This window comes from Mercenaria mercenaria, chromosome 13 (assembly GCF_021730395.1).
Source record: "Mercenaria mercenaria strain notata chromosome 13, MADL_Memer_1, whole genome shotgun sequence".
NCBI classification, from domain to species: domain Eukaryota; kingdom Metazoa; phylum Mollusca; class Bivalvia; order Venerida; family Veneridae; genus Mercenaria; species Mercenaria mercenaria.
In genome coordinates this window covers 27,563,413-27,589,508 of record NC_069373.1, presented here as the reverse complement: position 1 = coordinate 27,589,508, position 26,096 = coordinate 27,563,413, and the positions used below count along the sequence as shown (strand labels likewise).

At 35.9% G+C, this 26,096-nt stretch overlaps 1 protein-coding gene across 1 annotated transcript in view; it reads right to left on the bottom strand.

Moving 5' to 3' along the window:
* Positions 1-7,546: 7,546 nt before the first annotated feature.
* The window catches only part of LOC123529215 (sortilin-like), a 145,314-nt gene continuing 126,764 nt past the window's right edge, over positions 7,547-26,096 (bottom strand). Inside the window, exon 22 of the mRNA XM_045309448.2 lies at positions 7,547-22,022. Within this exon, the coding sequence (XP_045165383.2) occupies positions 22,008-22,022 (15 nt within the window). The 3' untranslated portion in view covers positions 7,547-22,007. The remainder of the gene's footprint in view (positions 22,023-26,096) is intronic.

Here is a 26,096-nt window from a genome sequence, read left to right as displayed (position 1 = left end):
AGGTTATCATTTTACCCAAGTTTTATAATATTGCTTCAAGGGGTTTAGGAGATATAGAGCGAACACGAAATGGAAGGCTCAAACCTTTGACCCTAAGTTGTGACCTTGAGCCGGCATGACTGACTCATGGGTTCTGCACATCGTCTAGATGAGGTGATCATTTGACCCAAGTTTGATAAAATTCCTTCAAGGGGTTTAGGAGATATAGAGCGGACACAAAATGGAAGGCTCAAACCTTTGACCTTGAGTTGTGACCTTGACCTTGAGCCAACAAGGCTGACCCATTGGTTCTGCACATCGTCTTGATGAGGTGATCATTTGACCCAAGTTTCATGAAAATCCTTCAAGGAGTTTAGAAGATATAGAGCGGACACAAAATGGAAGGCTCAAAACCTTTGACCCTAAGTTGTGATCTTGACCTTGCACTGGCATGGCTGACTTGTGGGTTCTGCACATCATCTTGATGAGGTGATCATTTGACCCAAGTTTTATAAAATTCCTTAAAGGGGTTTATGAGATATCGAGTGGACACAAAATGGCAGGCTCAAACCTTTGACCTTGTGTTGTGACCTTGACCTTGAACCGACAAGGCTGACTCATGGGTTCTGCACATCGTCTTGATGAGGTGAACATTTGACCAAAGTTTCATGAAAATCCTTCAAGGGGTTTAGGAGATATGGACCGGACACGATTTTGTTACAGACGGACGGACGGAAAGACCATTCCTATAATCCCTCCGCCACGGCGGGGGATTAATAAACCACTAGTCCAATTTTGAAATAATTTCACACAAATGGTCCTTATCAAGATTGTTCAAATTATTCTGATTTGTCACAAAACATGGCTGCCAGGGGGTGTGGTCACTTCTCCTTATATGTATATAGCGGAAACCTTGAAAATCTTAACGTATGAAATTGCTGGCCCGATTTTAGATAGTTTCACGCAAATGGTCCTTGTGTGACACTACCAAGATTGTTAAAATTATTCTGATTAGTCAAAATATTGCTGCCAGAGGACATGGTCACTTTTCCCTATAAAACACTGGCACTACTTTAAAATAATTCACAGACATTTTCCATGTATAACCATCTACCAAGCCGTGTAAGTCAGGTGAGTGATCTGGGGCCATCATGGCCCTCGTTTTTTAGCTCACCTGTCACGTAGTGACAGGGTGAGCTTTTGTGATCGCCCTTCGTCCGTCCGTCGTCGGTTCACAATTTCCTTGTGAACACGATAGAGACCACATTTTGTATTTGATTTTAATTAAACTTGCACACAGCTTGTATGGGCATGATATCTCAGTTCCTTTCGAAAACTGGCCAGATCCCATCATAGGTTCCAGAGTTATGGCCCCTTAAAGGGCCAGAATTTGCCATTTTTGGCTTGTGAACACGATAGAGACCACATTTTGTGATCAGCTTTAATAAAACTTGCACACAAGTTGTATTGGCATAATATCTCGGTTCCTTTCGAAAACTGGCCAGATCTCATCATGGGTTGCAGAGTTATGGTCCCTTAAAGGGCCAAAATTTGCTATTTTTGGTTTGTGAACAGGATAGAGACTACTTTTTGCAATCAACTTTAATCAAACTTGCACACAACTTGTATTGGCATAATATCTTGGTTTCTTTCAAAAACTGGCCAGATCCCATCATGGGTTCCAGAATTATGGCCCCTTAAAGGGCCAAAATTTGCTATTTTTGGCTTGTGAACAGGATAGAGACCACATTTTGCAATCAACTTTAATCAAACTTGCACACAAGTTGTATTGGCATAATATCTCTGTTTCTTTCGAAAACTGGCCAGATCCTGTCATGGGTTGCAGAGTTATGCTATTTTGGCTTTTGCAGCCATATAGAAACTTCATTTATGGTTTGATTTTATAATAACTGCAAAATATCTTCAACAACAATAAATCTTGGATTCCATGATGATAGTGTCAGATCCAATCATAAGTTCCAGAGTTACGGCCCCTGATTTACCCCTGAAAGAGCCAAAATTTGTTCATTTTTAGCTTGTGAACACAATGGAAGTGACATTTTATATTTGATTTTAATCACACTTACAACTTAAGTCACAATAAGATCTCGGTTCCTTTCGAAAACTGGCTAGATTCCATCATGGGTTCTAGAGTTAAAATTTTCTATTTTTGCCCTTTCAGCCATATAGAGGTTTCATTTATGCTTTGATTTGAAACAAACTTGCACAGAATGATTATCTTGATGATCTCTAGGCCTGGATTGAAACTTGGTCATGTCGGATCAAAAACTAGGTCATCGGGTCAAATCAAAGGAAAAGCTTATTAACAACCTAGAGGCCACATTTATGACCCTATCTTCTTGAAACTTGGTCAGAATGTTTATCTTGATGATTTCTAGGCAAAATTTGAAACTTGGTCATATGGGGTCAGAAACTAGGTCATCAGGTCGAATCAACTCTTGTTCATTTGATGTGCATGAAACTTGGTCAGAATGTTTGTCTGCATGAAATATCGCATGAATTTTTATCTGGGTCATGTGGGGTCAAAAACTAGGTCACCAGGTCAAATCAAAGAATAAGCTTGTTTACACCCTAGGGGGCACATTTTTATACGCCCGTTTGAAAAACGGGACGTATTATGGGAACGCCCCTGGTGGGCGGGCGGGCGGGTTGGCGGCGTCCACAGACCTTGTCCGGAGCATATCTTCTACATGCATGAAGGGATTTTGATGAAACTTGGCACAGTTGTTCACCATCATGAGACGGAGTGTCATGCGCAAGAACCAGGTCCCTAGGTCTAAGGTCAAGGTCACACTTAGAGGTCAAAGGTCAAATTCAAGAATAACTTTGTCCGGAGCATATCTTCTTCATGCATAGAGGGATTTTGATGAAAGTTGGCACAATTGTTCATCATCATGAGAAGGAGTGTCATGCGCAAGAACCAGGTCCCTAGGTCTAAGGTCAAGGTCACACTTAGAGGTCAAAGGATACAAGAATGAAAACTTTGTCCGGAGCATTTCTTCTTCATGCATAGAGGGATTTTGATATAACTTGGCACAAATGTTCACCACCATGAGGCGGAGTGTCATGCGCAAGAACCAGGTCTCTAGGTCTAAGGTCAAGGTCACACTTAGAGGTCAAAGGATACAAGAATGAAAACCTTGTCCGGAGCATGTCTTCTTCATGCATAGAGGGATTTTGATATAACTTGGCACAAATGTTCACCACCACGAGATGTAGTGTCATGCGCAAGAACCAGGTCCCTAGGTCTAAGGTCAAGGTCACACTTAGAGGCCAAAGGTAAGATACAAGAATGACTGTCCGAAGCATTTCTTCTTCATGCATGGAGGGATTTTGATGTAACTTGACACAATTATACACCATCATGAGACGAAGTGTCATGCGCAGTTCCCTTCTTTCGAATTACTTCCCTTTGTTGTTACTATAAATAGCTTATATTGTAACTTTTTCATTACTAGTCATAGGGAAAAATCGAGACCGCTTTTCTGTAGTACAATATGCATGCTACATCCAATTTTGAGGTGTATTTTGACCAGTCTCTACCTGGTAAAGATTTTTGTGAGGACTTATAATTTTTTTTTTGATTTTTTTTTTTTAAGATTAACTTCCCTTAGTTGTTACTATAAATAACTTATATTGTAACTTTTTTATAATTGACCATAGGGACAAACCAAGACCACTTTTCTGTGGTACAACATAGATGTTACTTTCCAATTTTAGGTGTATTTTAAGGTATCTCTACCTGGTAAGGAGTTTTTTTGTGGACTTAGAAAAACAAAACACTTAGTTATTACTAAACAACCACAAGTTAAAATTCCATTTGCAAATACAGGTGCTAGAGTAAAGAAATTTGCTGTGACAGGCGTATATTGTGACATTCTTGCACTCTTGTTGATTCTATCTTCATAAAATTTGGTCAGAATGTTTGTTATCATGAAGTCTTGGACGATCTCAAATCTGGGTCACGTGGGGTCAAAAACTAGGTCACTAGGTCAAATCATAAGAAAAGCTGGTATACACTCTAGTGGCCACTTTTTTGCTCCAATCTTCCCGAATCTTTGTCAGAATGTGTTTTCATGAAATTTTGGACAAGTTCCCATCGGGTTATGTGGGGTAAAAAACTAGGCAAGTTGGTCAAATCAAAGAAAATGCTTCTTTACACTCAAGAGGCCACGTTTTTTGGTCCAATCTTAATGAATATTGGTCAGAATATTTGTCTCCATGAAATCACTAGGTAAAACATGTTTACACTGTTATGGCATGTTACACAGGTAAGCGAACTAGGGCCATCTTGGCCCTCTTGTTTATACAAGACATTTGTTTTACTATTAATAATTTAGTATGTTATATATTCAAAATCAATCATGTCTGGTCACACAGTCTGGTAAATGGATACAATGCATACTAACAAGTGGTAATTTATCTTCCATGAGGCACCAGTCACATTGTGTCAATATTTCTTATTGCAGAAGTCACTCTGCATACTTTGTGTTTACCTCAGTGTTACAGAAAACAAGAGGGCCATGAAGGCCCTGTATCGCTCACCTGACCTATTGACCTAAAGATCATCAAGATTAACATTCTGACCAAGTTTCATCAAGATATGTTCATAAATGTGGCCTCTACAGTGTTAACTAGCTTTTCTTTTGATTTGACCCCGTGACCTAGTTTTTGACCCAACATGACCCAGATTTGAACTTGACCTAAAGATCATCAAGTTTAACATTCTAAGTTTCATGAAGTTACAGTCATAAATGTGGCCTCTAGAGTGTTAACAAGCTTTTCCTTTGATTTGCCCCATGACCTAATTTCTTAACTCAACATGACCCAGATTCAAACCTGACCTAAAGATCATCAAGTTTAATATTCTGACTAAGTTTCATGAAGATATAGTCATAAATGTGGCCTCTACAGTGTTAACAAGCTTTTCCTTTGATTTAACCTAGTGACCTAGTTTTTGACCGAAGCTGACCCAGGTTTAAATTTGACCTAAAGAGCATCAAGATAAACATTCTGACCAAGTTTCTTTAAGATATGGTCATAAATGTGGCCTCTACAGTGTTAACTAGCTTTTCCTTTGATTTGACAGGTGACCTAGTTTTTAATCCTACATGACCCAGATTCAAACTGGACCTTAAGATCATCAATATTAACATTCTGACCAAGTTTCATGAAGATATAGTCATAAATGCGGCCTCTACAGTGTTAACAAGCTTTTCCTTTGATTTGACCTGGTGACCTAGTTTTTGACCCAGATGACCCAGTATCGAACTCATCCAAGATTTTATGGAGGGTAACATTCTGACCAAGTTTCATTAAGAATGGGCCAAAAATGTGACCTCTAGAGTGTTAACAAGCTTTTCCTTTGATTTGACCTGGAGACCTAGTTTTTGACCCCAGATGACCGAATATCGAACTCGTCCAAGACTTTATGGAGGGTAACATTCTGGCCAAGTTTCATTAAGATTGGGTCAAAATTGTGACCTCTAGAGTGTTAACAAGCTTTTCCTTTGATTTAACCCGGTGACCTAGTTTTTGAACCCAGATGACCCAATATCGAACTCGTCCAAGATTTTATGGAGGGTAACATTCTGACCAAGTTTCATTAAGATTGGGCCAAAAATGTGACCTCTAGAGTGTTAACAGTCAAATTGTTGACGACGGACGGACGGACGGACGGACGGACGGACGACGGACGACGACGGACGCCGGACACAGGGTGATCACTAAAGCTCACCTTTGAGCACTTCGTGCTCAAGTGAGCTAAAAACATGAATGAACTTCCTAGCTGAACATTCAAATAAGGCTTCATAAAGATCAGGTAGAAAATGTGACCTCTAGTGTTAACAAGGTTTTTCTATGACTTGACATAATGGTGTAATTTCTGACACCAGACAATCCAGTATCAAACTTGTCTTAAAGTTTTAGCCCACCAGAGCACAAAGTGCTCAAGGTGAGCTATTGTGACCAGTCATTGTCCGGCGTCTGTCAACATCTGCCTTGTTAACATTCTAGAGGCCACATTTGTGACCCAATCTTTATGAAACTTGGTCAGAATGTTTGTCTTGATGATTTCTAGGTCAAGTTGAAAACTGGGTCATATGGGTTCAAAAACTAGGTCAGTTGGCCAGATCAAAGGAAAATCTTGTTAACACTATAGAGTCCACAGTTTAAGTTTGAAACTCATGAGAATTGGTCAGAATGTTTGTCTTGATGACCTCTAGGTCAAGTTCAAATCTGGGTCATGTGGGATAAAAAACTAGGTCATCTGGTCAAATCAAAGGGAAAGCTTGTTAACACTCTAGAGGCCACAGTTGTAACCCAATCTTTATGAAACTTAGAATGTTTGTATAGATGACCTCTAGCGTAAGTTTGAAACTGGGTCATGTGGGGTTAAAAACTAGGTCAGTAAGCCAGATCAAAGGAAAATCTTGTCAACACTAGAGTCCAGAGTTTAAGTTTGAAACTCATGAGAATTGGTCACAATGTTTGTCTTGATGACCTCTAGGTCAAGTTTGAATCTGGGTCATTTGGGGTCAAATACTAGGTCACCCAGTCAAATCAAAGGAAAAGCTTGTTAACATTCTAGAGGCTACAGTTGTAACCAAATCTTTATGAAACTTAGTGAGAATGTTTGGAACAAGAGAATGTTATTTCTCACCTATGAATTAACCACGCCCATGAGTTGCAGATAAAGAAACAAATGTTGAGATTTTGTCCAGAAATTTGGACAAATTAACCATGGTTGGGATTTCATGTTGTATGATGACATTTGAAACTGTGCCATATTTGAACTAAAGGAACACATGTTTTACATAACACTTTGTCTGTGATATAAGGTGGTGACATCTGTAACCCACTTTTAATATTACTATCCAATACATGCTGAGATTGTTTTTAGGCATAAAAAGGTTCTACATGTCTTTAATAAAGACAATTAGGAATGCAGTTTTATACCCTTAAGGCTTTATCTTGTTTTTGCCCAGGAGCTTTGCAGTCTGCCTTAGTAATATTACTGTAGGTGAACATTTCTGCCCAATGTGAATAAAACTTGGTCCGAAAGTTTGCCTAAACAAGAGGGCCATGGTGGCCCTATATCACTCACCAGAGTTGATCTGGCCTACTAACCTAGTTTTTGACCCCACATGACCCAGTTTCAAACGACCTAGAGATCAAACATTCTGACCAAGTTTCATAAAGAATGGGTCACAACTGTGGCCTCTAGAGTGTTAACAAGCTTTTCCAGTGAGCTAGTTTCAAACTTGCCGTAGAGATCATCTATACTAGCATTAGTGACTTCTGCTGTCTGTGCCAGGCTTCTACCATAGAACAATCTACCCAAGTTACATTCCTCTACATGCACAAGATTGCATCTTGGACCCTTAACTTTTTGCTAAAATAGTCAAATCATCTTCTGAGCACAAGAACACAAGGTCTCTTCCATTTGTAGAAAAGAATTAAAAATTTAGAACTGGTAAGTTCTGTAGAGTGACTTGATAAATGGGTAAGCTTTGTTACAATGGACATAAAATATATCCATATAAACTCAAGAGCTTTATTAGTTTATTCATGACTGTTCATAAGACAAAATGTAAATGACCACTTGTTTAATTCATATATTCCATTTTCACTTAAAAATTGTCAATTCAAAGTGTTGTGACCCTTTATGGAGGGTAACGACAAAAAATCAAAACAGATTTGTATACATTATGTAAATATATCGTCTACTTACTGAAAAAAAAAAACCTGTTTTGAAATGTATGAATCAAGCATTTACAGAATAAAAGATTTTCTTTCATTACAATGCATCTCATTCAATCCAAGTTTACACAAAAAACATAAAATGCATACATAAGCTTAAGACGGAGACAAACTGGTCTATCCAACCAGCTGTTTTGTGTATGGTACAGTAAAACTAAGATAAAGTGGAAATTTCTTTTCTTTGTTGTATCCGTATAACAAAGAAACCCGGTATCTCAGATTCTAAGGGATTGGGTGTTTTACTTTGAGACAACCAAAGTTCGACTTTAAATAGTATTTTGTGCACGTTTTCTGGACGGGACTTGAAAATGTCTTCAAGATAGCCGAAATTTTGAGTTAAGCAAGTTTGAGCTGTTAGTTTTCATTACCGCTATTTCCTTGTCTGCATGAAGTACTGCTTTAGGACAATAAAACTTGTTCCTTATAACCAAGTTTTGGCTGTAACCGTCTTTGCTGTATCTGGAAAGTTTAATATGAAATAAAAAAGATAAAAAAATCGGGCAACAAAAAATAATGTATTTTTTTCATATCCGACTTGAGTTCCCTATATCTGAGTTTGACTGTAGATCACTTAGATCTATTCAAAATCAATATTGTTAAATGACTGTTTATGCTACTTTTTCAACCAATCACATGTAAGACATTTTGAATTTTTTCCATATTTATTCATGAAGAGTGTACGAATCATACAATATCTGGGAAGCGTAATCTATTTACAGCTGCATTGAAAAAGTAGTAAATAAACAAAGTAGGATAGAGGCTATAAAGTGTAATCATTACGTTTTCTCCCCAATGGTTTCTTAATGATGATGACTTCACTATATAGCCTCTCTCTTGTCTTAGATAAAGCAGTTGCCGTAAGCATCACAATATGTTGGAACTTGAAAGTGATCTGATGTGGGAAAGCTGGCTAAAACAAATGATTCAGTTGCTGTTAAAAAACTTTGAGGGAATGATTATATTCTCCTTGTATCCTTCAAGTTTATATTAGTTTTTCTTCTTGTTCCGTTAACACTTTCAGTTATTTTTCAACCCGACTAGAAAGTCAATGCTGGTCCATAATAAGCCAAACATTGTCCTATTCCAGTACTCTTTACATATACAAACAACTTCTATACACAAAACAGAGGTGGAGGAAAAATCTACTTGGGATTAAAGATTTTTGGTAAAATTGTGACAGACTTGAGTTTTAGAAATATCAGCATTTATAATGCCAAATATGTCAAACACTAATAAAATGCAACCATTTTTACACTAAATATACAAATGCTCCCTTGCAATTTAAACAAGAGGCCCAAGTGGGCCTAAGTCGCTCACCTGAGGCTGACTTGGACCTAATTAGATCTTGCTTGTGACAAAGTATTAAATTTAAAAGAAAATTAAACTTTTTTTTTTTTAATTTAAATTAAAATTTTTTTTTTAAAAGTATTTATATTTTTAGCTCTAGCGGCCCCTAAAAGGGGCCAAGTGCCCCCATTTGTATAAATTTGGGAGAGGACCTTATAATGATGCTACAGACCAAGTTTGATGAAGATCCATCAAGTGGTTCATGAGAAGAAGTTGTTTAAAGGTTTTTCTATTTTTAGCTCTAGCAGCCCCTAAAAGGGGCCAAGTGCCCTCATTTGAAAAAAACTTGACAGAGAACCATATGACAATGCTATAGACCAAGTTTCATGAAGATCCATCAAATAGTTCATGAGAAGAAGTCCTTTAAAGGTATTTCTATTTTCAGCTCTAGCAGCCCCTAAAAGGGGCCGCTGACCCCATTTGTATAAATTTGATAGAGGACCATATAATGATGCTAAAGACTAAGTTTGATGAAAATCAATCCAGTGGTTCATGTTGAGAAGTCGTTTAAATGTATTTCTACTTTTAGTTCTAGCGGCCCCTAAAAGGGGCCCAAGCGCCCCCATTTGAATAAACTTGGGAGAGGACTTTATAATAATGCTACAGACCAAGTTTAATGAAGATCCATCAAGCGGTTCAAGACAAGAAGTCGTTTCCATGTTTTTCTATTTTTAGCTCTAGCTAAAAAGGGCCAAGTGCCCCCATTTGTACAAATTTGGGAGAGGACCTTATAATGATGCTACAGACCAAGTCTGATGAAGATCCATCAAGCGGTTCATGAGAACTTGTTTCAAGGTTTTTCTATTTTTAGCTCTAGCAGCCCCTTTTAAGTGCCACCATTTAAACAAACTTGGGAGAGGACCTTATAATGATGCTACCGACCAAGTTTGATGAAGATCCATCAAGCGGTTCATGAGAAGAAGTCGTTTAAAGGTTTTTCTATTTTTAGCTCTAGCAGCCCCTAAAAGGGGCCATGTGCCCCCATTTGAACAAAATTGAAAGTGGACCTTATAATGATGCTACAGACAAAGTTTGATGAAGATCCATCAAGCTGTTCATGAGAAGTCATTTATAGGTTTTTCTATTTTTAGCTCTAGTGGCCCCTTCTAGTGGCCCCTTAAAGGGGCCAAGTGCCCCAATTTGAACAAAATTGAAAGAGGACCTTATAATGATGCTACAGACAAAGTTAGATGAAGATCCATCAAGCTGTTCATGAGAAGAAGTCATTTATAGGTTTTTCTATTTTTTAGTGGTCCCTAAAAGGGGCCAAATGCCCGTATTTGAACGAACTTGATAGAGAACCTCACCAGAATGCTACAGACCAAATCTGGTGTTATTCTGACCAGTAGTTTTAGAGAAGATGTTTAAGTAACAAGAGATCACAGAGTAATCTTGGCGCCCACCAATGAGCCATTTTTGAATGTTCCAAAGTTCAAGACTAGCTCAAGGTCAAAATCAAGGTCAAATTTTATTTTGGTACACAACAATGTGCATGTGGTCCATGCATGTGGTCCAAGTTTGAAAGCTGTAGTCGAGAAATGTGAAAGTAGGTCACTAGATCAAACAGTTCATTTCGGTACACAAAACTATGCATGTGCTTCAAATCTGAAGGCTGTAGCTTGAGAAATGTGAAAGAAGGTACTAGGTAAAAATCAATGTCAAATTTCAATTCAGAACACAAAACTAGGCATGTGGTCCAAATTTGAAGCCTGTAGCTTGAGAAATTTGAAAGTAAGTCACTAGGTCAATCTCAAGGTCAAATTTCATTTCAGTATACAAATCTAAGCATGTGGTCCAAATTTGAAGGCTGTAGCTTGAGAAATGTGAAAGTAGATCACTAGGTCAAAATCAAGGTAAAATTTCATTTTGGAACATAAAACTATGCATGTGGTCCAAATTTGAAGCCTGTACCTTCAAAAATGTGGAAGTAGGTCACTAGGTCAATGTCAAGGTCAAAGTTTGTTTCAGTACACAAACCTATGCATGTGGTCCAAATCTGAAGGCTGTAGCTACAGAAATGTGAAAGTAGGTCACTAAGTCAAGATCAAGGTCAACTCGTGTCAAGGTTCATCTTGCCACTCAAAACTATATATGCGGTCCAAATTTGAATGTTGTAGGTTATGGACAAGAAGATTTTAAAAGTTTTTCCCTATATAAGTCTATATGAAGCATGTGACCCCCGGGGCGGGGCCATATTTGACCCTAAGGGGATGATTTGAACAAACTTGGTAGAGAACCAATAGATGATGCTACACTACAAATATCAAAGCCCTAGGCTTTGTGGTTTGGACAAGAAGATTTTCCGAAGTTTTTCCCTATATAAGTCTGTGTAAACCATGTGACCCCGAGGGCGGGATATTTGATCCTAGGGGGATTATTTGAAAAATCTTAGTAGAGGACCACTAGATGATGTCACATAAAAAATATCAAAGCCCTAGGCCCTGTGATTTTGGACAAGAGGTTTTTCAAAGTTTTTTCTATATAAGTCTATATAAACCATGTGACCCCCGGGGCGGGGCCATATTTGACCCCAGGGAAATAATTTGAATAATCTTGGTAGAGGACCACTAGATGATGCTACACACCAAATATCAAAGCCCTAGGCCCTGTAGTTTTGGACAAGAAGATTTTCAAAGTTTTTCCCTATATAAATCTATGTAAATTAAGAAAAAAAAACAAAGGGCCATAACTCACTGAAAAATTGTTGAACCAGTCTGATTTTCAGAAGGACACAACTAGGGTACCAATTTATCATTCTGACAAAGTTTGATCAAAATCCCCCCAGTAGTTTCTGTGAAGATGCGATAACGAGAAATTGTTAACGGACGGACGGAAGGACGACGGATGCATAGTGATTTGAATAGCCCACCATCTGATGATGGTGGGCTAAAAATGTGGACGATGGACGACGCATGATGGACGTCGGACCATCCACTCTATACTAATAGCTCAACCTGAACCTTTGGTTCAGGTGAGCTAAAAAATGTATTACCTTTCTTCTTATATAAAACATCAGTACATAGTTTGTGCTCCGGACTAGTTTACAGTTTAACCTTATATTTTTGGGGCTAAAGTAATAACAAACAAAAAATTATATTTTTGATTTCATGTAGTACAACACTTACTGAATGGCTGCTATCTATATTCAAAACTACTGACCTGTCGGAAGTACTGACTCTCATTCCTTTGGACCTAGGTCAATTGTTGAGACTACAGACTTGCAAGCTAGTCAGCAGGTGTATAATATCTGAATTTCAACTTTGGAATATGTTTACAGTGCCAAATATGTAAAGTGTATTTATACCTCTTATCATCTTTAAATCATCTGACCAAAGAATCAACTGATGTATATTCCATAACTCTTGAGTATCTACCCTACGTTTACTAAACAAAATGAAACTGAATGTACAGACAACTAGCTTAACACAGAACCCAACTTTACATTTGTCTAAAATATTCTATAAATAAATAAAATTATCCTTAACAGATCCTCTCAGTCTTAATTATAGAAAAACTTGGCTGAACACAAAATGTAACATTTGATCATTCTCAGGTTTCCTGTAAACCACACCCACTTGAAAAGATTTATTCTAAGCCACACCCACTTAAAAGATTTATGCTGAGCCACACCCACTTGAAAAGATTTATTCTGAACCACTGCAAAAGATTTTTCTAAAAAGTACACACTTGAAAACATTTAATCTGAACCACACCCACCAGAAAAGATTTATTCTAAACAGCACCCATTCGAAAAGATTTTTTCAAAACCACACACACTTTTAAATGATGAATATCAACAATATAAATCATAAAATGTAAATACAGAAATGTAAACATCAGTCTGTCTTTTAAACAGTACTGTGTAATCAATCAATTTCTTCACATAAAATTTTCTGTGCTTTTTCACCAACCACGAAAATTAGGCCTTCACTAATGATGAATTCACATTACCATTTTTTCACTACAGATTCTTACATATGTATAACACTTTCACTACAGATTCTTACATATGTATATCACTTTCACTACAGATTCTTACAAATGTATAACACTTACAGTTTCTCAAAAGACAACATATAATTTTTGCATAGAACTAAATACACATATACATGTATGACAACTGTTCTTATTGAATATTCCTTGGAGTGCAGATCAACAATTTATACAAGTCATTGTTAACATGTAGAAACAAAAGGGACATTTGCTTTGAGTTGCTAGTGTAAAACTCAAAGACAGGAAGGGAGACATACCCATTAAACTTCTCATTTACATATGTCTACAAAGTAATTTTCTGAAACTGTATAAAATGTATTTTATTGCATGTTTGGTAGTGTATCTATAAAAACATTTTCTAGAGATTATTTGGAATACAATATTGGAAAAGTGCTCTAAAGTCATAGCCTGATTGTATAATTATGTTTATTAGGGTTTATAACAGATCAGTCAGCTCTCTCCAACAGGTTTCTGAGATAATACAAAAGCTGCTTGTCTAAATCAAAATTTGAAGAAAAAAAACACATTTTCACACAATACAGCAACACTAGTTTTGAAATGAGACAGCTAAAATAATTTTCAATGTATCTAAAGACCTATTAAGTTATTTACCAGACACCAGCAAATTTCATATCAACATAAAGAGCAGTAATATCTTAATATAGTTACATATTTAGACGTATCTGTTTGTGCTAACATATAGACCTGGCATTGCCAGCCTTAACTGGATATCAAAATACATAATCCTCCTCACACACCTGCTTTAGGAGTGAGCTGCTCATACAACGAATGTTGTTTGGATAGCATACAGTTTGTAGGTCTGGTGGTTCCAGGAGCAATTATTTATATGATAGGTAGTTCCTATAACAATTATTTCAATAATTAAAATGACTCACAAAAACCTTAAGCATTCACACTACAAATACACAGCAAACAAAATATAACATATTTAGCTTATATAAAAGGAATGGTTAGTTTAGATATATGACATTTTGTAAAAGTTATAGAGAACATTTTCACAGTATTCAACATTTATTTTGTTTTCAATATATGTGGAACCTCACAAAGGACCATATGACTGAACACCTTAAAACTAAATGTCTCAACTAAAAGGTGTTTTACAACATGGGCATTTTTTAATTTGACAACTCATGTAAATAGAAGGGATATGACTGAAAGTAATATTTGTATATCCCACAAATGGAACACAGCTCAACTTTTGATACATGTATCTGGACTAGATCTAGTCTAGTTGAATGATATGACTGTACTGCATTTAGCAGATTGATTCAGCAGGTGTTTGGGGAAATAGTAATATATAAGTGAGATTATAAATCAAAGCGCTCAAAGCGCTGATGGTGGCTGCTAATCAATGTGTAAAATATTACAAAGAAAGTGACCTTTGAGGAATTCTTAATATCAACCAGAAGAACTTCAGCTTTTAAGATTTCTTTCTAAAGCCTTTGGACAGTGCCTGTCATTAATTATATACACACTGATTTAGTCCTTATCGAATAACTTTGGTTTTCATGAAATTTTTTGTGGAAGAAAACAGCACAAAACATGCACCACAAATGCCCCTCAGAATTTCAGTTCTGCAGCCAGTGTATTTAAGAGGCGCATTAATTATTACTCCATCTGTTATACCGGTACTCAAAAGCCCACTAGACATAACAGCAGGCTCCGCAAAAATGTTGGACATTTAAGTCAGACAAACTTACAACTTTAGTCAGACCATGAAAAAAATCGAAAAATAAATTATGTAACTGGCGAAACGAAACCATTTTAATTTTTATACATATTTGTATCAATCCAGATATTTTGAGCCGCACCATGAGAAATCCAACATAGTGCATTTGCAACCAGCATGGGTCCAGACCAGCCTGTGCATCTGTGCAGTCTGGTCAGGATCCATGATGTTCGCTTTCAAAGCCTATTGCAACTAGAGAAACCGTTAGCGAACAGCATGGATTCTGACCAGACTGTGTGGATCCGCAGGTCCATGCTGGTCACAAATGCACTATTTTGGTTTACTCTTGGTGCGACTGAAGTGAGCAGAATCTGTCTGAAACAATTCAATTTTTAAGTTGGTCAAATCTGTTATCCGATGGCTTGATACAGTCTGACATATTGTATTAATATCATAGCTGCGCCCGTTGATAATTCAGATTTTGTTAGACGAAATTGTACTGAATACATGTGTATCTATGCATTAATATAATATCTTATGTTGTACATTTGCTGAAGGAAGATTATCCGTGAGGGAATATTATTTAGAAAACATACTTGTCTTTGATTCTCATGGCAGGTCACATTGCAAAAAATATTGAATGAATTTTATCTGAATATTCTTTTGCTTTGTTCACTCTCGTATTGCAAAGCATGTTTAATTATATTTTGTTCTTAATATAACGATGAACTGTACATGTTCAAGTTATATCAATAAATTACCGTCCTGTTCTGTTCATAAATCATCTTACTAAATTAGAGCGCTAATTAGTGTTAATTGGCAGTAGCAACGTCTGAGAAAATCCGTATCACTGCTGATTATCGATTTTCTATAAATAGCCTAATTAACATGTGGTCATATTTTTGAGTGTTTCAAACGACAACAAGACAATACTGTCTAAAATTCGGTAACATTCTTAGATCATTACGGCTGCATTCATATAATATCTTATATTTTGATAGCTATGATTGACGAACATTTAAGTTTATTCTGACAAACTTGAAAATTGCTACAACTTGCTGGAAAAGCTATGGTAGGTACAAACTGGTATTGTCTATGGACCGTAAATGTTCGGAAACTTTTCCGTTGAAATTCCGTTTCTATTTTTAGCCGATGTATATAATCTGTAGATATTGCTATTAGAATTCATCGTTCTTTATCAAATACAGTCTTATATTTCGAGAGTTATACATGTGACAATGCGGTTAGGAAACATGTTTGAATTGTCAGTCTGGATTCCCGGCTAGATTTCTACCTTTTCTACATTATAAGCTATGTGACCTCTAGGGCAGTACTATGCAATAGCTCATCAATATCATCGCTCAGTTCAGGTGACATACGGTCAACGCTTATTCACGTGATCATAAATTTGCATATTTATATTCATACACGTGGTTGTTTTAATTAAAACGTTGGCTTCAGTTTGTATTGATTTTAGTTGCCGAATTTACATTAAAAATGGTAATAAGGCATATATTGTAGCATTGCATATTCTGCACGTTGTGTAGATAATTATTTCCCTGGAAAGCCTGGAACTATTTTTTGTTGTGTTGTTAGGATGGTCTTAAGAACTGACAAGATTTCTCAAACAGAGTATTCTTTTTAACACTGGTGGCAGCAGCCACCAAAAATCAAGTGGCTCCAGTAGAACAAACCTGAGAGGTCCCAGTGTTTCCTTCCCACCTAAAATAAACTTTTACTTTTGTTTGTATATCAACTGCAGATGTTTTATCATAATAAATAAGTTACTGACAAATTTTTACATGTGGTACCATATATACAAAATCATCCTTGCAGGCTGATCATTGTCTGCACAGTTCGCTATTCAGTCAGTAATTTTCAATGAACAGCCCTTTGAATAATAAAAGGCACTGCCCAAATTCAATGATGGACCAGTCTATTTTAGAAATATAGCAGGGTAAAGGTTAATGTCCTCTTATCCCATTATCCTTATCAAGGTCCAAAACAAGACAAGGCAGACTTTAAAGGGAAAGACAACATTGTTTTTACGTTAATTTCACCAGCTGGGATTTATTTAATCATTTAAAGAAGTGAAAGAATTTTCAAAATCGGAGTAAAAATGAGAAAGTTATGAGCATTTAAATATTTGGTCAAATTGGTGGCCATTTTGTTTCATGGCAACAAAAAACAAAATGGCATATTTATTTAATTTTCAGATACACATTTGAACTGTATTTACTTATTTATTTATTTGGGTTTAACGGCGCACCAACACAGTATAGGTTATATGGCGCTAAACAGGACTACAAATTTTGGTTCCACATCTCGTTTACATCGAAATAAAAACATGAGGTATGGAATCAAAATTTGCATACCTGCTGGAATCACAGAGTTACTGCAAAACCAAGAGTTAAGACTCTATTAGTCGCCTCTTACAATCATGCAGTGGGGTAAGGCAGTGGTTCCAATTCTTCTCATACATAGATCATCCCAGAACCACATGGGGCTGTATTTACTTAATTCTCTGTAAAATAATTTCTCTACTTTTTCCTGCTATAAATGAAAGAAATTATCATGTTTTACACATTACATTCAAGAAACATATGAAAATTAATCTATTTAAAAGGTTATTTGCTAAATAAAGAATTCAGCAGTGTGTAAATGACATCATAAACACACAAATGGCTGCCTCCATGATCAGCTATTTTCTTAAATTTCAAACTTATATCTTTTTCAATAGTGGTCCGATTTTTATAATTCTTTCAGCGTTATGAAAGGCTTGAGGATGGCTTTCATATAAAATTAACTTATTACCCTTTAACAATAGTAAATGATTCTTGACTACAGTAGACGTTTGAAATGGGAAGAAGTGTTTACTATTTATTTTTTGGTTTCTGAGAAAAATCAGGAAATCCTTAGGTTTGGTTTGAAAACCCTGAAGACAGTTCTATGCCAACAGATGTTTTGTGTTTGCAACCCTTCTATCAAGCTGTCTACCTACATAAAAGTAAAGACTTTTTAACCTTGTATTAATTTTCGATCAATTGTATGCAAGTGGCCACTAAATTACTGCAATTATTTTGATAGTTTTCTCTCAGAAATGTTTTACATTACAAATATAGTACATTGGATTCATTTGGAATCTATCTGAAACAGAGGCACAGTAAGTGTTCAGGGACTATACAGGCCATAAATCATTTTATTGAGAAAGTGCATAGCAGAAACTGTAAACAGGACAAATATGTTTGTAATTAACAAAACAAAATGTAGACAATATTGTTCTATACGTAACAGTTTATCACAGAAATAAAAATCAAAGTAGAAACTAAGGAAATAGAGATGAAGTTATTAGCACAAATTAACAATGAAATAATATCAATAAAAACAAAGACAAAAAATGAACATCTCTAATATATAGTCATAATATTGAAGTGTAGGCAAACATTGGCAAATATATAGTTTACCATTGGCAAAAAGAAAGACAAACAAATTTATTCTGATAAACATTACCCATCTTTCTATAAATGGAATAAACAAACAATTTATTAATCAACTTTGTTCCATCAAATTAAAGTCAAAATTATGTTCATTTACTTTATAATATTACTTAATAGTCTTTTAGCATTTGAAGATAGTTTCAGGTCTCAAGTTTCAGTTGTTTTATCTGTTCTTAGTGACACTGTCACATTTTGTGGTAAAAAAAAGAAGTCTTTTTGAAACCTGTTACAAGAACGGTCTTTGGTATAAACATTGACCCGCAACTGTTTTAGAAAGTAACCTGGCAACATACAGAAACAATGATAAGAAAAATGTAAGATGTTTGAGGCCTATTTTAAATGATGAATAAAATCAAGATTCTTTTTTAATTGTTACAAATATTTAATACAGGTCTTTTTTAATTCGTATTTTGTCATTTTATATGTAACTGTATAGAAATGAAGATATTTATAATTTCCCCTGTGAATGAGTAGCTTCACAAGTCTTTGGTATCCACAGTCTGTCCACAGGTAATTTTTTACATATGAGCCGCACCATGAGAAAACCAACATAGTGCATTTGCGACCAGCATGGATCCAGACTAATGTGCACAGTCTGGTCTGGATCCATGCTGGTCACAAACACACTATGTTGGTTTTCTCATGGTGCGGTTCAATTATATTATGCTATCTGAACATCTCAGACTTGCTCTAGCTATTGCAAGCTATTTCCCGTCCTATCTAACATTAACTTTTACTTTTGTTTCTATATCAACTGCAGATGTTTTATCAGAATAAATAAGTTACTGACAAATATATACAAGTGGTACAATATATACAAAAAATCCAAATAAATATACGAATGATATGTTATGTGTTAAACTGTCTAACCAAACTATACATGTAGCGTTAGTCCCCTTTACATTTCAAAAAATACTTAGAATACAGCTTTTTATCTGTTTTTTTTTCTTCTCTTAACAAAATATTCAACTGTTATATCTCCTGCTGACTTATCTTTAAATGTCTTGAACAATTCTGCAATATCACTGCTTACTTATCTTTAAATGTCTTGAACAATTCTGCAATATCACTGCTTACTTATCTTTAAATGTCTTGAACAATTCTGCAATATCACTGCATTATATGCACATGAATACATACACAGACTAGGAAAATTAACTAAATCCATTCCAATTCTAGGATACCGAGACACCAGCTTACAAACAAAAACTTAACTAAAAACTGCTAAGTCAATAAAAAGGCATTTCATAAAAATGCAAAGTAGAGTTATGGAACCTGTGCACTGCATGTCAGATTGTGCGAATGGGTGTGTCCAATAGCTCTACCTATTCTTTGAAGAGTCAAGCTAAAAATCTATATTTAGAACTACGGAACAGAATGAAAAGAATACAATGTAAAACATTTTACTGCAAGTTCTACCTTTTACCTAAGATGCTTCTAAATTATCCTATTTACATGAGACTTTTGAATGATCTATGCCACTGGTACTATGGTATTGCACTGTAGGTTTTTACATTTTCCTTTCCAGTTGTGGTAATTTCCAGAAGTATAGAAATATCACATATTCTTAGCACAATATTTACAAAATTTACTACAAGTAGTAACCGATGCAGGACCACAGTAAGAAGTTTCCTGTATGTGTCAATATTTACCTAGGTTTATCCATACTGACAGGACCACAGTAAGAAGTTTCCTGTATGTGTCAATATTTACCCTAGGTTTATCCATACTGACAGGACCACAGGAAGAAGTTTCCTGTATGTGTCAATATTTACCATTGGTTTATCCATACTGACTATTCCTACAGGGAAATGTCAAATGAATTTTGTTGGGAGGATAGTGCAAGATACAGAAGACACTCTGATCCCAGAATATTCCCTCGCTATTAAGCAGGCCTGGTGAAAAAACTCTTTAATTGAAAAATAGCAGTGATTTCAACTGGAGGAGCCATGTATTGAACTCAGGACCCCCGGCTTCATAGTCCATCTTACCAATGGAGCACCGTATCTTCCCTTGAGAGGATTATAGGTGAATCCACTGGACCACTGTATCTTCCCTTGAGAGGATTATAGGTGAATCCACTGGACCACTGTATCTTCCCTTGAGAGGATTATATTTGAACCCACTGGACCACTGTATCTTTCCTTGAGTGGATAATAGGTGAACAGAATAGTTATGTACAGATAAAAGCTAGACTATAACAGGTCTGGTATCATGTTGTATCAGCATGTTGTTCAGTAGAATAATGTTGCAGTCAATGTTGTCACAGAATTGTGTACTTACAAACCATCTGCAGTAATCAATACTTTCACTACAAAACAAAAATTTATCTAACAGAAAGAAAGATTCAGCCTTGTTTGTACTGGTGTCTGGACGATCTGTAAAACTTCCTATGTTGATGTCAAAGTTATTTTACTATAATTTTCTGCATTACTTAACAACAGACAGCAAGAAAAATGATGTAGATTGAAACCTTTTGGTAAAGCATCATTACTTGGATTCAGATTTGTTACCAGACCTATTTTCTTTTGACCAAAATACAAGTAGCTTGTAGCTTGTATTCATTCCTAAATGAAATATTTCACGTCACAGCTTGATTTTAATCTTTTTTGAACAAGTGATTAAATTACAGACAAAGACACAGACGCAACCCTAACAGGCGGTTGAGCAATTAGCATAAAATTATAGAACAATTATTGCAGCGTACCAATAGCATGTATATTTTGATTTTAACAAAAATCACAGGAAAACCAGCTGTGCTTAGTACAAGACAATACAGTGACATCTGTTATACAATAGTCTATGTGATTATCTTTCGATAACATTGTTGTTTGTTATATTTCTATGTTATTCGTTTGCTAAAGCCCTAATGTCACTCACTAGCGATACACTGCTGATGTTTATTGTAATGTACAAATATCAACTGTAAATAACATTTGTATTCTGTATCCTGTATCCCATAAATGTATCAACAAAGCTATCTGTAAGTAATCTCAGATTATTTACCTGTCGGCCAAAGCACGGGGAAGTAGTTAAGATTAGTTCAGATTACATGAACTTTTTCTGTTCATACATGTAATATCTTGCATATTTACTGGGGTAACCCTTCTCAACACTTTCATTAGCTTCTGTCAGTATATGAATAGCATATGAAATTCAACGGCGTTTTTGTAAGAGAATTATATTCCTAACATAGTAAATACTATCTACAGAATCATCCTGCATAAGTAAACTTTGAGAAAAAATGTTAAACATTTCTCTTGTATTGATACCTAATGCCTCTGATGTATAAAATTATTCTTCATGTGTATCGTAATAGTGCAACAAAAACATCCAAGCTGTAAATAATGTGTCATGTACTAGCACTACAAAATCTTCCAAGCTGTATACATGAGAAAAACCACTTCAGTGTGATCCAGAAGTAGTCCTCAATATAAAATGGTGTAATCCTAAACACAAACCCAAACATGACAATATTTATGATATATATATTTCAATGACACATATCCCCAAGATGACAAGTGTGAAGTAATTCAATAAAAAATAGAAAAGAAGTCAGATCATAACAAGGTAACACTGATGTGAAGACTTGTAGTTGAACATGGACAGTATCACAGTATTGTGCCCCAGTTATCTCATACAGTAGGATTTCAAGTTTCTAGTGTTCTATAACACATGGTAATGTAACGAAGTCTCCATCAATATACCATCTCTCTTCATTAACTCAACATATCCTGTAAAAATATGAAAGAAAAGATGATACATTCAACAAGAGCACTGCAAAATGGGAAATGATATGCCCATTCGCATGCAGCAAGATACAGGGAAGCAAAAAGCAGGTATTACAAACCATAGTTGTAAGAAATTATTTGAGCCACAGGCCCCAGAACCAAAAGGAATCTTCTTCCAGTGATACTAAATCATTGTTGAAAGTCTGAAAGCCGTAGCTATTACACTTTATGACTTCAGATTCTGGAAAACATGTTCAGTGTTCAGATCACTTTGACCTTGACCTGTTGATCTCCAACGGTTTGATATTTGTAGACCTTACATTTTTTCAACTCAAGAACCCAGAAATGGAAAATGTTCAATAATAGACAGTCAAACAAACATACAAAGCCATTACATAATAAACAAGAGGGCCATAATGGCCCTATATCGCTCACCTGTTATCATTGCACTTGAGGACAAGAAGGTCCTCAGAAAAAATATCTAAGTCCAAAGGACAGTAACAACAAAGGGAAGAAATTTAACCAAAAAGAAAAAAAATTCTTACAAGGTACAGATATGTCAAAATCCACCTAAAAATTGGAGGTACCATCCATGTTGTACCACAGAAAAGTGGTCTCGGTTTTTCCCTACGGCCAATAATAAAAAAGTTACTAAATATAAGCTATTTATAGTAACGTAAAAGGAAAGTAATTAAAAAAAAAATTTATTGTAAGTGAACAAAAGAAGGATCTGCCAAATAAATCTGTTGACATAAATGAAATTTCAGATCAGTATCTTCATTAGTTATGGAGATATACCCATTTTAATTTGAAATAAAGGGAGGTAATTTGACATAAAATCAGTCCATAGTTATCTACCCTGATTGGCTCAGTCCAACTAATGACAATAATGAAATTTCAAGTAAGTCCTATAAGTACTTACTGCTACAAATCCATTTTGATTACAATCAGGGGAGGTAATCAGATATAAAATAACTCTGAACCTACGCTTGGATCTGATTTGTCATGGAACCCAAGAACTATTGTTGTTGAAGTTATTTTGGAAGTTTGTATCAAATAAAACCATAAATGAAGTCTCTATATGGCTGCAAAAGCCAAAACAGCCAATTTTGGACCTTTAAGGGGCCATAACTCTGGAACCCATGACGAAATCTGGCCAGTTCAAGAAAAGAACCAAGATCTTGTGGTGATACAAGTTGTGTGCAAGTTTGGTTAAAATGGAATCATAAATGAAGCTGCTATTGTGCAGACAAGGTCAAAATAGCTAATTCTGGCCCTTTCAGGGACCATAACTCTGGAACCCATAATGGAATCTGTCCAGTTCAAGAAAGGAACCAAGATCTTATGGTGATACAAGTTGTGTGCCAGGTTGGTAAAAATCAAATCATAAATAAAGCTGCTATTGTGCAGACAAGGTCAAAATAGCTAATTTTGGCCCTTTCAGGGGCCATAACTCTGGAACCCATAATGGGATCTGGCCAGTTCAAGAAAGGAACCGAGATCTTATGGTGATACAAGTTGTGTGCAAGTTTGGTTAAAATAAAATCATAAATGAAACCACTATCGTGCAGACAAGAAATTGTTGACGGATGGACGCACGGCATGCACGACAGACGAAGGGTGATCACAAAAGCTCACCTTGTCACTATGTGACAGGTGAGCTAAAAATAAATCTAAGTCCTCAGAAAAATTATCTAAGTCCAAAGGACAGGAACAACAAAGGGAAGAAATTTAACCAAAAAGAAAAAAAAATTCTTACAAGGTACAGATATGTCAAAATACACCTAAAAATTGGAGGTACCATCCATGTTGTACCACAGAAAAGTGGTCCCGGTTTTTCTCTACAGCCAATAATAAAAAGTTACTAAATAAGCTATTTATAGTAACATAAAAGGGAAATAATTAAAAAAAAATTATTGTAAGTGAACAAAAGAAGGATCTGCCAAATAAAAACAAGAGCACTGCAATGCAATGCAAATGCAGAGCAATATACCCACAAAACAAAGTCATATGACCTTTGACCCCTAAGTGTGACCTTGTCAAAAATAGCTAATTCTGGCCCTTTCAGGGGCCATAAGTCTGGAACCAATAAGGGAATCTGGCCAGTTCAAGAAAGGAATCAAAATCTTATGGTGATACAAGTTGTTTGCATGTTTGGTTAAAATCAAATCATAAATGAAACCACTATCGTGCAGACAAGGTCAAAATAGCTACTTCTGACCCTTTCAGGGGCAATAACTCTGGAACCCATAATGGAATCTGGCCAGTTCAAGAAAGGAACCAAGATCTTATGATGATACAAGTTGTGTGCAAGTCTGGTAATAATCAAATCATAAATAAAGCTGCTATTGTGCAGACAAGGTCAAAATAGCTAATTTTGGCCCTTTCAGGGGCCATAACTCTGGAACCCATTATGGGATCTTGCCAGTTCAAGAAAGGAACCAAGATCTTATGGTGATACAAGTTGTGTGCAAGTTTGGTTAAAATAAAATCATAAATGAAACCACTATTGTGCAGACAAGAAATTGTTCACGCACGCACGCACGCATAGACGACGGACGAAGGGTGATCACAAAAGCTTACCTTGTCACTATGTGACAGGTGAGCTAAAACAGACATATGAAAATGAGACAGAAAATCATTCTATCAAAGTACTTGAAGGTATGTTGATGTTTTTATAAAACATACAGTCAAAAACCGTTATCTCGACCGGTTATTTTGATATCTCGAGTGGATTTTCCCGTTTTTTTTCCTTCTTATTTTATATATTATTAAATCAACTACGGATATCTCGATTTGTTTATTTCGATTTTTTCGATATTTTGATTAAATCTTTAATCCCCAACTTTGAAATTACTCTATTTTGACATCGGTTATCTTGAGTGGACATTAATCGTTTGCCAAACAAGGTGCGAAAACTGCATGCGCATGTATTCTCTCAATTGTCGTCTGCTGTCGGAGGTGTGAAAAACAACATGTGCGGTTATTCACTCAATGATCCTGCTTACGACCAGAGGTAATTAGAAACTAAAAAGTAGGTTGAACAAAGATTAAAATGAACACGAAACAAAAGTCTTTATTAATGATTTATTTCAGACAGTAATGACCAATCAATATGTAAAACGTGTTTGTACAAATATACACATTTTGTCTCAAAAAACGTGTTTTTATCAACACAAAACTTCATTACCCCACCTACCGACTAAAGTTGCCCTAACTTCGGTTATCTCAATTTTTTGATATGTTGACTTTTTTCCTTGGTCCCGATGAAGTCGAGATATCGAGATTTGACTATATATTATTTTCATTTTATTTATAAGCCTGACCAGCAGTTGCTAGCACACTTGGTTTGACACTGACATCTTTCCAGTTGTTTACGAATGATCCCTGTAAATAATGTCATTTATGGCCAGGCACATGGCTAGAGCCAGCCCCACGTGTTCCTAACATGAAAAAATCCAGCTCCTAGTAAGTTTTGATGGGAAAGTAACTCACAGTTTCAACCAAAACCATGAAGGCTAATCTACTCAAATCTAAATTATCTTTTATCTATATCCAGATCCTCTCTGCATAATTCATCAAGGTCTTCATACTATTATATGATACAAATTCTCTGCACTTTGTGATGGCTTGTGGACACCATAGTGATTGCTTATAGAGACCATGGTGACAGCTTTTTAGACCATGGTATGGAACCCATGGTGATTGGTTTCCGAGACCATGGTGATAGTTTGTGGCAACCATGGTGATGGCTTGTGGAATCCATTGTGATAGCAACTTGTGGAGACAACAGTGATGGCTTGTTGAGACCAGTCTTCACGAAAAACTTTTCAAAGTACTAGCCAGCTTTCCTGGTGATTGTTTAGTGTTTCCACTTTGAAAATAGAACACCCGGTGGTAAAAACACACTCGTTTGATGTTTTAATACAAAAGGTGCAAAACATCTTGCCAGATTCAGAATTTTAAGTATCAAAGCCACGGAAACCTTTTTTCCCAGGAAGGCTGGAAGCTCCGCGTTCTTTTTGATTCATACTTTTTTTTTTTGCGGATATTTTTTCCTTTTCAGATAAATGCCGC